Source organism: Phyllobates terribilis, unplaced genomic scaffold (genome assembly GCF_046119375.1).
Source record: "Phyllobates terribilis strain yellow unplaced genomic scaffold, ASM4611937v1 Scaffold_13__5_contigs__length_258822181, whole genome shotgun sequence".
Taxonomy (NCBI): domain Eukaryota; kingdom Metazoa; phylum Chordata; class Amphibia; order Anura; family Dendrobatidae; genus Phyllobates; species Phyllobates terribilis.
The window spans coordinates 87,619,461-87,633,363 of NW_027362773.1; the positions used below are offsets into that span (position 1 = coordinate 87,619,461).

At 48.3% G+C, this 13,903-nt stretch overlaps 1 protein-coding gene across 1 annotated transcript in view; it reads right to left on the reverse strand.

Annotated features, from left to right (window-relative positions):
- Positions 1-469: 469 nt before the first annotated feature.
- HSD17B12 (hydroxysteroid 17-beta dehydrogenase 12) overlaps positions 470-13,903 on the reverse strand; it is a 116,266-nt gene continuing 102,832 nt past the window's right edge. The window contains exons 7-11 of the mRNA XM_073658168.1: positions 13,863-13,897; positions 12,175-12,256; positions 10,968-11,033; positions 2,784-2,933; positions 470-2,374 (exon numbers count right to left, since the gene is read on the reverse strand). Of these exons, the coding sequence (XP_073514269.1) occupies positions 2,267-2,374; positions 2,784-2,933; positions 10,968-11,033; positions 12,175-12,256; positions 13,863-13,897 (441 nt within the window). The 3' untranslated portion in view covers positions 470-2,266. The remainder of the gene's footprint in view (positions 2,375-2,783; positions 2,934-10,967; positions 11,034-12,174; positions 12,257-13,862; positions 13,898-13,903) is intronic.

Consider the following 13,903-nt stretch of genomic DNA (forward strand, 5'->3'; position numbering starts at 1 on the left):
GTAAACATGGAGCACTGCTGTCCCTCATAGTTCTGATTGGCGGGGGTCCCGGAGTATCCCTTTAACAATATGGCTATAAAGGGGATCAGTTAGAAAATCACTTTAAGGAGTGGATGTGCACAGTTTTCTCTAATAAGGGCGTGGAGTTGGGTCAGGAGCCTGCACGGCCGGTGTGAAGGCAGCCTTATACATACGCTGGAAACCTGCAAGAGTGGAAAAACATATCTCACAGCTGAGCGTTTGTCACAGTTGTATCCACAGGAGACAATAGTCTTTATTCACATTGATAGATCAAGGTAAGATCATAGAGACAGACGACCGTGCGAGGCTTCTCCCCTGCACCGGGGGCCAGCAGTATGCACAGCCGGCAGCCATATCCCTTCACCTCCAGCATTACCGGCCGCTGTGATAACTTCCCATAGACGTGAAGCAGCAGCAGACGACGGATACAAACCAAGGACGCGACATATTGCCAGAAACTTACTTTATTAGTATAAAACTGAATCTCCCCAAGTCTTTACAGACGACAACTTGTTCCTGGTGACTCCCGACAGCGGCGGGATTGTCACCGTACAACAGACAATGACCGGCCGCTCGCTCTGTCCCAGTGTCCGAATCAGGACAGGAAAACACGATGATGGGAGGAGGAGGACAGGAGGATCGCCAAAACTGTACGAGAAAGAAACTGCGGCCATATCCACAGCGACCAATCAGGATGCAGCATTCTTATTCCCAAAGGAATTTGCAGTTGGACTGTGATTGGTTGCGGGGAACGTGCGCCATTTTTTTTCTTTTGCATTGGTTTTGATCATTTTACTCCAATGTAATGCAACGGGACTTAGTCTCGTCTAGTGCAAAAATGTACCGCAGTCAGGAAGGTAGGATGCCTTATAGCAGTGGTAGAACTACAAGTCCCATAATGCTAGATCTTATACACACACAAGAGACAGTTATACAGAGAAGAGGCCGATAGTAAAAGAGGATAATGCCGAGACAAACTGCACAAACTAAACGTTCCCCAAAAAAAGTTAGGTCCCAAAGTTTTTTTTTTTGACCTATGACATCTCTACCCTCCGCTGTATTACTCAGGGGTCCAACAGGGGCAATTTTCAGCCGCCTGATTGGTTCTGGCTATTTGTGCTCCCTCCAGATTGGACCCTAATAAAGCAGCGGTTCTGCAGAACTGTTTTGAAACTACAACTCTCAGCATTTAGATTGGATGATCAGGTCCCGGACCACCAGGTGTCCTCTCCGGTCATCGGCTCATCCACCATCGTCCTTCTAGGTAAAAAAATGGAATAATGTGCAATTATGACACCAATCCCTTACAGCTTATGGCGAGTAATACTGAAAATCACATGGGGGGGGGGGGCAGGGTCGCAGACATGAAGGGGGTTGCAGATTTTGGTTTGACATGAAATATATGGGTGAGACACAAAGGATAAACTATACAGGGACTTGTATTTGTCCTGAGGGTTCAGCGTCCACACACAAATTAACCACGGCCGATTATAATGTGGATCAGCATCAAACGGCCGACGTGTGGAATGTGAATCTGTCGCCCATTTGCTTTATGCTGTGGAAATTTCGGCACGGCCTGGATGAGATTTGTTAAGAATTTACCCACCTTACTGCTACTGTAATACAATGTGGATATCCCACCTTCAAATCCGGAGTGTATCCGCCGTGTGTGAACATAACCCAAGTCTAAAAAAGTTGATAAAAATGGAGGATTTCAACCAAAATGATGACAATTTAGCAATGAATGAATGAATGAATGACCCACCCCCTAAGCGAAAAGTCTGTGTCCGGCCAAAAGGTCACACAATGGAGGGGATGAGGCGGATGCACAAGGGGGGACCTGTGCATGTTGTGAGACCCGACGCGCGCCATGTATCATGTAAACGGTTGGGTTTAATATTGATCTTTGGATAAAATCCTTTGGAAATTCAGTAAAAATATGAGGGTTACTGCATAGATTATTAATAGTTAATGTCACCAGAGCTTTAGCAGCTAGTTGTTAAAGGGGATGTGTTGTGCATTAGGTATAAGGCAAAACTACAACTCCCAGCATGTCAGCGGGAACACCCCCTCATGTCAATCCTTTAAAGCAAAACATTCAGGAAAAAAAAACTAAACAACAAAATCCTAAAAACATTCTGGCGCAAGTTAGTCTGAGGGTCTAATGACGGGGTCCTCGTGTTGCCGTCAGTCGTTAGAGACCTGAGGATTCGCACCGATTTGGTAGTAATGGAGGAGCGTCTCTCTAGTTCTTCTTTGCTCTCTTCAGGAAACGAGCGCGCAGCCCTTTGTTCATGTTCATGGCGAGCTTCGTGGAGAGGCAGGCGGGGAGCAGCGATCCGGTGAGCCAGCCCTGAGGAGAAAAAACACAGACGTGATGGGGAGCGGGCAAAAATGCCACAAAATATATCAGCTCTCCACATTCTCAGAATCAGGAGGTGTAGATGTTATAAAGGTCCATAAAACGAGCGTGTGCTGCAAGTGGCGCAGTCCCATCACTGCAGATTATGTGAATGATGGGTACCTGCTGGCACAGGACATGGCAGGGGTGGGCATAGGGATTACTCAGGGTATAAGCCCCTCATAATCACATTATTAGAGCTCGAAAAGACTTCATCTGGTTTAACCCCATCCTGTCACGGCCATTTTTCACTTTTGCATTCTTTCCTCCCCTTCTTCCAAGAGCCGTAACTTTTTTTCCTCCATATGACGGTCGGTGTGTTGACCGAAAAATTGCAGTTTTATATTGAGTATTATCATACCATGATGGCGTGAGGCAGGAAGCCATTAGTCCGGCTCTGTAAGCCCACCGTGTTCAGCGCGGACCTCACGTAGTCTTCTGGTCTAGGCTTGTCCCACGTTGCTTTGCGGATTCCACTCATTTTGGTCGCCACATAGAATGGAAGAACGCTCTGCAGACAGGAGAAAAGGCACAGGATGTCAGGACGGGGACTTTTGTGAATGTTGGGTCCTTTTATACTGGTTTGACACACTTTGCTATATGCATCTATTTAATATGAACGTCTTATACAACCCTAAATCGGGAGGGACCTGGCCCTTACTGCCTCCTGAATGTATGTCTAATGCATCATACCAGCCCTGTGTTATATAACAGGACGGACTAATGTAGTCGCGCTGTAGTTATATGCTGCGGCCACTAGATGGCAGCAGAAGACTGCTAAGGCCACGGCTGACCTCCGCATACTCCTTTATGTGTCGTGACATGCAGGGGTCGGAGGGCGACAGGGCCCCGGATCGGACCACAGCTTGGATTCGTTGGTAAATGATTGTATACACTGAGGGTATACAGCACAATACAACACTTTATTCCAGATTTATGGAAGGCGTGGTCTGACCACAACGCTGCAGACAGACCACCTATATGCTTTTGTACGCTTATTAAGGGGCAATATTCTACAGAGCTGTGTTTTTCTGACATTAGCCCCACATGGGTGTGCTGTGCCGCCGTGGACCCTCTAATCCGGGCGGTGAGGAGTGACTGCAGCGTGGACGTCAGGGACCCCTCTCCACCTGGTTTCCCAGTAGCAGGATGCGGGACAGTCAGCCCTGAGGGTCTAGGACCCCGTACAGAAGGGAGGTCAAACTCAAATACACACAGAGCCAAAATTAAAAACTTGGACAAAGTCGCAGGTCAACCTTGATATTTATTAAAAAAAAATGTCTGCAATTGAGAGTTTATTTCTTATCAAATATAATGATGAAACTTTTCAAGTGGAAAGAATTAAAACTTACTTTGTTCGTGGGACACGTCCATTAAGTTTAATAGATCTTAGAATAAAATTAGCACATAATCATAAATGGGGCATGGGGCATAGTGGAATAATATAATGTGTTATACAAGAGCAGTAAAAGGCACGTGGCCCAATGGCCTAATATAAATATATAATAACAAAAGTATAAAAGGTACCTTGAATTAATAAGTAATACAGATAATAAAGTATGATGCCAACAAAAGTGCCCCCCAAACACAGTATGATACCCCCACACGCACAGTATGATGACCCTACTGTACCCCCCCAGCAAAGTATGGTGACCCCAACACGGTATAATGGGCCCCACAGAGTCCTCCATACGGTATAATGGGCCCCACAGAGTCCTCCATACGGTATAATGGGCCCCACAGAGTCCTCCATACGGTATAATGGGCCCCACAGAGTCCTCCATACAGTATAATGGGCCCCACAGAGTCCTCCATACAGTATAATGGGCCCCACATAGTCCTCCATACAGTATAATGGGCCCCACATAGTCCTCCATACAGTATAATGGGCCCCACATAGTCCCCCATACAGAATAATGGGCCTCACATAGTCCTCCATACAGTATAATGGGCCCCACATAGTCCTCCATACAGTATAATGGGCCCCACATAGTCCTCCATACAGTATAATAGGCCCCACATAGTCCTCCATACGGTATAATGGGCCCACAGAGTCCTCCATACGGTATAATGGGCCCCACAGAGTCCTCCATACGGTATAATGGGCCCCACAGAGTCCTCCATACGGTATAATGGGCCCCACATAGTCCTCCATACGGTATAATGGGCCCCACAGAGTCCTCCATACGGTATAATGGGCCCCACAGAGTCCTCCATACAGAATAATGGGCCCCACAGAGTCCTCCATACAGAATAATGGGCCCCACATAGTCCTCCATACAGTATAATGGGCCCCACATAGTCCCCCATACAGTATAATGGGCCCCACATAGTCCCCCATACAGAATAATGGGCCCCACATAGTCCCCCATACAGAATAATGGGCCCCACATAGTCCCCCATACAGAATAATGGGCCCCACATAGTCCCCCATACAGAATAATGGGCCCCACATAGTCCCCCATACAGAATAATGGGCCCCACATAGTCCTCCATACAGTATAATGGGCCCCACATAGTCCTCCATACAGTATAATGGGCCCCACATAGTCCTCCATACAGTATAATGGGCCCCACATAGTCCTCCATACAGTATAATGGGCCCCACATAGTCCTCCATACAGTATAATGGGCCCCACATAGTCCTCCATACAGTATAATGGGCCCCACATAGTCCTCCATACAGTATAATGGGCCCCACATAGTCCTCCATACAGTATAATGGGCCCCACATAGTCCTCCATACAGTATAATGGGCCCCACATAGTCCTCCATACAGTATAATGGGCCCCACATAGTCCTCCATACAGTATAATGGGCCCCACATAGTCCTCCATACAGAATAATAGGCCCCACATAGTCCTCCATACAGAATAATAGGCCCCACATAGTCCTCCATACAGTATAATGGGCCCCACAGAGTCCTCCATACAGAATAATGGGCCCCACATAGTCCTCCATACAGAATAATGGGCCTCACATAGTCCTCCATACTGTATATTGGCCCCACATAGTCCTCCATACAGTATAATGGGCCCCACAGAGTCCTCCATACAGAATAATGGGCCCCACATAGTCCTCCATACAGTATAATGGGCCCCACATAGTCCTCCATACAGTATAATGGGCCCCACATAGTCCCCCATACAGAATAATGGGCCTCACATAGTCCTCCATACAGTATAATGGGCCCCACATAGTCCTCCATACAGTATAATGGGCCCCACATAGTCCTCCATACAGTATAATGGGCCCCACATAGTCCTCCATACAGTATAATGGGCCCCACATAGTCCTCCATACAGTATAATGGGCCCCACATAGTCCTCCATACAGTATAATAGGCCCCACATAGTCCTCCATACAGTATAATGGGCCCACAGAGTCCTCCATACGGTATAATGGGCCCCACAGAGTCCTCCATACAGTATAATGGGCCCCACAGAGTCCTCCATACAGAATAATGGGCCCCACATAGTCCTCCATACAGAATAATGGGCCTCACATAGTCCTCCATACTGTATATTGGCCCCACATAGTCCTCCATACAGTATAATGGGCCCCACAGAGTCCTCCATACAGAATAATGGGCCCCACATAGTCCTCCATACAGAATAATGGGCCTCACATAGTCCTCCATACTGTATATTGGCCCCACATAGTCCTCCATACAGTATAATGGGCCCCACATAGTCCTCCATACAGTATAATGGGCCCCACATAGTCCTCCATACAGTATAATGGGCCCCACATAGTTCTCCATACAGTATAATGGGCCCCACATAGTCCTCCATACAGTATAATGGGCCCCACATAGTTCTCCATACAGTATAATGGGCCCCACATAGTTCTCCATACAGTATAATGGGCCCCACAGAGTCCTCCATACAGTATAATGGGCCCCACAGAGTCCTCCATACAGAATAATGGGCCCCACATAGTCCTCCATACAGAATAATGGGCCTCACATAGTCCTCCATACTGTATATTGGCCCCACATAGTCCTCCATACAGAATAATGGGCCCCACAGAGTCCTCCATACAGAATAATGGGCCCCACATACTCCTCCATACAGTATAATGGCCCCACATAGTCCTCCATACAGTATAATGGGCCCCACATAGTCCTCCATACTGTATATTGGCCCCACATAGTCCTTCCATACAGAATAATGGGTCCCACATAGTCCTCCATACTGTATATTGGCCCCACATAGTCCTCCATACAGTATAATGGGCCCCACATAGTCCTCCATACAGTATAATGGGCCCCACATAGTCCTCCATACAGTATAATGGGCCCCACATAGTCCTCCATACAGTATAATGGGCCCCACATAGTCCTCCATACAGTATAATGGGCCCCACATAGTCCTCCATACAGTATAATGGGCCCCACATAGTCCTCCATACAGTATAATGGGCCCCACAGAGTCCTCCATACAGAATAATGGGCCCCACATAGTCCTCCATACAGAATAATGGGCCTCACATAGTCCTCCATACTGTATATTGGCCCCACATAGTCCTCCATACAGTATAATGGGCCCCACATAGTCCTCCATACAGTATAATGGGCCCCACATAGTCCTCCATACAGTATAATGGGCCCCACATAGTTCTCCATACAGTATAATGGGCCCCACATAGTCCTCCATACAGTATAATGGGCCCCACATAGTCCTCCATACAGTATAATGGGCCCCACATAGTTCTCCATACAGTATAATGGGCCCCACAGAGTCCTCCATACAGTATAATGGGCCCCACAGAGTCCTCCATACAGAATAATGGGCCCCACATAGTCCTCCATACAGAATAATGGGCCTCACATAGTCCTCCATACTGTATATTGGCCCCACATAGTCCTCCATACAGAATAATGGGCCCCACAGAGTCCTCCATACAGAATAATGGGCCCCACATACTCCTCCATACAGTATAATGGCCCCACATAGTCCTCCATACAGTATAATGGGCCCCACATAGTCCTCCATACTGTATATTGGCCCCACATAGTCCTTCCATACAGAATAATGGGTCCCACATAGTCCTCCATACTGTATATTGGCCCCACATAGTCCTCCATACAGTATAATGGGCCCCACATAGTCCTCCATACAGTATAATGGGCCCCACATAGTCCTCCATACAGTATAATGGGCCCCACATAGTCCTCCATACAGTATAATGGGCCCCACATAGTCCTCCATACAGTATAATGGGCCCCACATAGTCCTCCATACAGTATAATGGGCCCCACATAGTCCTCCATACAGTATAATGGGCCCCACATAGTCCTCCATACAGTATAATGGGCCCCACATAGTCCTCCATACAGTATAATGGGCCCCACATAGTCCTCCATACAGTATAATGGGCCCCACATAGTCCTCCATACAGTATAATGGGCCCCACAGAGTCCTCCATACAGAACAATGGGCCTCACATAGTCCTCCATACTGTATATTGGCCCCACATAGTCCTCCATACAGAATAATGGGCCCCACAGAGTCCTCCATACAGAATAATAGGCCCCACATACTCCTCCATACAGTATAATGGCCCCACATACTCCTCCATACAGTATAATGGGCCCCACATAGTCCTCCATACTGTATATTGGCCCCACATAGTCCTCCATACAGAATAATGGGTCCCACATAGTCCTCCATACTGTATAATGGGCCCCACATAGTCCTCCATACAGTATAATGGGCCCCACATAGTCCTCCATACAGTATAATGGGCCCCACATAGTCCTCCATACTGTATATTGGCCCCACATAGTCCTCCATACAGTATAATGGGCCCCACATAGTCCTCCATACAGTATAATGGGCCCCACATAGTCCTCCATACAGTATAATGGGCCCCACATAGTCCTCCATACAGTATAATGGGCCCCACATAGTCCTCCATACAGTATAATGGGCCCCACATAGTCCTCCATACAGTATAATGGGCCCCACATAGTCCTCCATACAGTATAATGGGCCCCACATAGTCCTCCATACAGTATAATGGGCCCCACAGAGTCCTCCATACAGTATAATGGGCCCCACAGAGTCCTCCATACAGTATAATGGGCCCCACAGAGTCCTCCATACAGTATAATGGGCCCCACAGAGTCCTCCATACAGTATAATGGGGCCCACAGAGTCCTCCATACAGTATAATGGGCCCCACAGAGTCCTCCATACAGTATAATGGGCCCCACAGAGTCCTCCATACAGTATAATGGGCCCCACAGAGTCCTCCATACAGTATAATGGGCCCCACAGAGTCCTCCATACAGTATAATGGGCCCCACATAGTCCTCCATACAGTATAATGGGCCCCACATAGTCCTCCATACAGTATAATGGGCCCCACAGAGTCCTCCATACAGTATAATGGGCCCCACAGAGTCCTCCATACAGTATAATGGGCCCCACAGAGTCCTCCATACAGAATAATGGGCCCCACAGAGTCCTCCATACAGAATAATGGGCCCCACATAGTCCTCCATACTGTATATTGGCCCCACATAGTCCTCCATACAGTATAATGGGCCCCACATAGTCCTCCATACTGTATATTGGCCCCACATAGTCCTCCATACTGTATATTGGCCCCATATAGTCCTCCATACTGTATATTGGCCCCACATAGTCCTCCATACTGTATATTGGCCCCACATAGTCCTCCATACAGAATAATGGGCCCCACAGAGTCCTCCATACAGAATAATGGGCCCCACAGAGTCCTCCATACAGAATAATGGCCCCACATAGTCCTCCATACAGTATAATGGGCCCCACATAGTCCTCCATACTGTATATTGGCCCCACATAGTCCTCCATACAGTATAATGGGCCCCACATAGTCCTCCATACAGTATAATGGGCCCCACATAGTCCTCCATACAGTATAATGGGCCCCACATAGTCCTCCATACAGTATAATGGGCCCCACATAGTCCTCCATACAGTATAATGGGCCCCACATAGTCCTCCATACAGTATAATGGGCCCCACATAGTCCTCCATACAGTATAATGGGCCCCACATAGTCCTCCATACAGTATAATGGGCCCCACATAGTCCTCCATACAGTATAATGGGCCCCACATAGTCCTCCATACAGTATAATGGGCCCCACATAGTCCTCCATACAGTATAATGGGCCCCACATAGTCCTCCATACAGTATAATGGGCCCCACATAGTCCTCCAAACTGTATATTGGCCCCACATAGTCCTCCATACAGAATAATGGGCCCATATAGTCCTCCATACTGTATATTGGCCCCACATAGTCCTCCATACTGTATATTGGCCCCACATAGTCCTCCATACAGAATAATGGGCCCCACAGAGTCCTCCATACAGAATAATGGGCCCCACAGAGTCCTCCATACAGAATAATGGCCCCACATAGTCCTCCATACAGTATAATGGGCCCCACATAGTCCTCCATACTGTATATTGGCCCCACATAGTCCTCCATACAGTATAATGGGCCCCACATAGTCCTCCATACAGTATAATGGGCCCCACATAGTCCTCCATACAGTATAATGGGCCCCACATAGTCCTCCAAACTGTATATTGGCCCCACATAGTCCTCCATACTGTATATTGGCCCCACATAGTCCTCCATACTGTATATTGGCCCCACATAGTACCAAGCATCGAGGGCCAAATATAATCACCCTGAGGGCCAGAGTTTGACATGTGTGCTGTAGACTAACGGCCCATTAAAAAGCGCCAATACTGGAGAATTACTAAAGTGAAAAAAACAGACCGGAGCCGTTCCTCCAATGTCGGCGCTGGGTCTCCCAGTGGTCACCTGCTCTTGATAGGTCACGTGACTGCTGCAGCTAATCGGTCGCTGATTGTCTGCAGCCTTTAATATTCCATCAGAGCAGAATAATAGGTTTTCTACATTACCTGTTTTTCTTTATTATGTCTGATAATAATTTTACTTTTTACTATTTGCTATTACTGGATGATCCCATTAATGAAATTTAAAAAAATGCATTAAAAATGTAATAATAATAAACTCTTATTATAATAAAGTGTTCTCTTGTGCACCGATATCCACGATCCGGTGACAATGAAGAAGGAATTTCCCAGGTCGGTGAGTCCGGTTTTGGTCGACGCCACTAATTCTTTTTATAGGATTTGTGTGTATGGGAAACGATCTGACGAGATGATCCCCATCTAGGAAAGCGGCCGGCGGCCACTGATCATCTTCTAAATACTGAGGACGTCACGACAGTTGTCAGTCATTTTTTGTATCTTATGCTGATGATCATTATATGGGGGGAGGGTCACTAAAAACCGCCCCCCCCCAAAAAATAATAAAGAAAGACTGAGCTGAAAAAAATGCTCAAATTAAAAAAAATAAATAAAAAATGGAATAATTTAGACCAACTGGAAGCCGAGGACGTCACGCACTCCTGTGCTTGAGAACGTGATCTCCTAGTTGCCAAGACAGCCGCAGTTGCCGTGGAGACCACACAATAACAAGGATCCTCGGCAGCGACGCGCTTCGCTCACCTGCACGGTGACTCCCTTACTCTTGTACTCGGCGTGCAGACCCCGCGAGAAGAAATCCACAAAAGCCTGAACAACGACATGAAGGAAAAGAGGGGAAAAAAATGGTCAGAGGCGAAAATCTCATGTGATGATACGTTAGCAGAAAGCACTACAACTCCCAGGAGGCACAAGAAAAAATGCCTTACCCAATCTATAAGGAAAGCTTCTTCCCATGAATATAACCCCCGACCCTGCCTCCATCAGGATGAAGGACCGTGCACACAAGACCCGACAGCCCTGACATCGCCCATGGCGAGCCAGACCCCACTGAACCCCCGCCATGGCGAGCCCTAACCCTGCCAAACCCCCGTCATGGCGAGCCCTACCCCACAAAACCCCCGTCATGGCGAGCCCTACCCCACAAAACCCCCGTCATGGCGAGCCCTACCCCACAAAACCCCCGTCATGGCGAGCCCTACCCCACAAAACCCCCGTCATGGCGAGCCCTACCCCACAAAACCCCCGTCATGGCGAGCCCTACCCCACAAAACCCCCGTCATGGCGAGCCCTACCCCACAAAACCCCCGTCATGGCGAGCCCTACCCCACAAAACCCCCGCCATGGCGAGCCCTACCCCACAAAACCCCCGCCATGGCGAGCCCTACCCCACAAAACCCCCGCCATGGCGAGCCCTACCCCACAAAACCCCCGCCATGGCGAGCCCTACCCGACAAAACCCCCGTCATGGCGAGCCCTACCCCACAAAACCCACGTTATGGCGACCATAGCCATCCGAACCCCTGTCATGGTGAGCCATAGCCCACAAAACCCCCGTCATGGCGAGCCCTACCCCACAAAACCCTCGTCATGGCGAGCCCTACCCCACAAAACCCACGTTATGGCGACCATAGCCATCCGAACCCCTGTCATGGTGAGCCATAGCCCACAAAACCCCCGCCATGGCGGGTGTTGGCTGGGGTATGGCTTGCCATGGTGGGGGTTTTGTGGGGTACGCCCTCCGAACCCCTGTCATGGCAAGCCATACCCCACAAAACTCCCATCATGGCGAGTCATAGCCCTCCAAAGCCCTGCCATGGCGAGCCATACCCCACAGGACCCCCGCCATGACGAGCCCTACCCCACCCAACACATTCACCATGGCGAGCGATGCTCCAACAAACCACATCCATTGTGCCCTAGGACATTTTCGGACGCAGCTCCCCCGCACCTTAGTAGCAGAATACACCGTAAGAAGCGGGATCGGGTACATGCCGCTGGCGGAGGAGATATTCAGAATCACACCCTTGGACCTGAAACACAGAAATATTATACACTAATACACAGCTTCACAGAGGGAGATTGTGCAACACATCTCCTCGTCATCCAATAATCTGGAATATCCGATAATTCACCGCCTGCTATAAAATACTAATCTAATGCTGAAGTCTACAGGCGCCTCATACATCAGATGCGAGTCCAGAGAGACTCGGCCACTGATACACTCAACATAGAAAGGGCAGCAAGAAGAAGGAAAAGTGGGGGAATTATGGATCTGGAAAGGATGGAAAATGGGAACAAGATTTTCACAGCCTCTGGATTATGAGCCACGTGCAGAAATCCCAGCTCCTCCAGCCTCGGCTGCTATCACTGAGGTTATTAATGGTCGTCTGAGGAAGGTTCTGCCGCTGAATGCACTGGGAAAAATCATCAAGATCCGCTGCTGGCAGCTTCTTTATAATCATCGACCAATGATATCCCAGATATGCTCGATGGAAGACAAGTCCGGAGACTTTACAGCCATGGAGCAGGCTTTGGCCACACAGGCGGCTCACAGTAGTACAAGCAACATGCGGCCTCATATCTCTGAGTCACGTGAGGGATATTTGGGTTAAGTGTACTTGCAGCTCCATTTTTAGGCTTTGTGTCTATTCGATGGACCTGCTAAGACTCGAACCAATCACGAGAACGCTGCTCTATTCAAAGGGCAGACACCGGACCCTCCTCTTATAATTAGGGAGACTCTCTGTTATACCAGATACTCACAGCTCATTGTGGTATAACCCCTTTAAATGATAACATTCTGGCTCCCTGCAGTCACCACTACAGGTAGCCCATAGTATGCAGTGATGCTGTGAGCTCCCCCTAGAGAACAGAACTTGTATTTATCTCAGAATTCTTTAATCAGAAATAAAATGAAGCCCAGACTTCTGTATAGATATAAGAAAATAAAAGGACATGTAGAGAAAAAAAAATTTGTTTTTCCGAGTTGTTCAGAATTCGGATACTTTCCTTACGATAGGTCATCAATGTCAGATGGGTGGGAGTCCGACACCAAAGGGAACACAACCTGGCACTGGCTCCCATGACTCGATATCCCTAGGCCCGTAGGATTGGGCACTGGGGGTCAACAGATGAAGGTCAGAGCCCTGCCCCCGTCACTATGGTGGGCAGTGACCAAGAAACGTGAAAGTCAATGACCTCCATTGTCCCTGCAGAGGGCGCTCTCCGTGCATCGCTGCTTTGTTTACTTGCTGCCATCTCTACAATGGCTGAAATGCTGCAGCCTGACGGCAGGTAATCCCGAAAGATCCACCCACTCCCCTTCACTGTAATTCCCCCCTAAGAATAGAAAGCTGTTGAGACTATTGATGACTCAGACCCAGAGGTTTTTTTTTTCTTTTTTAATTCTGTTCTAACAAGAAAAATCACCACCGAAGCGATGAGGAGAAGTGAAGGATTCCACGATGCCGATGACTCACCTCCGTCCTCATGACTCACCTCCGATCGCTCCATCCGCACCAACATGGAGGCCGCACGCATTACTCACCAGAATGAACGCTTCAAAGAAAAGGATTCTCCCCTATAAATAATAATGAGGTCCTGTCTGGCTACTGCTTATTTACCGGAGTGACTCACCTCGCCAGCATCCCGGGCAGCACCAGCCGTGTCATCTACAA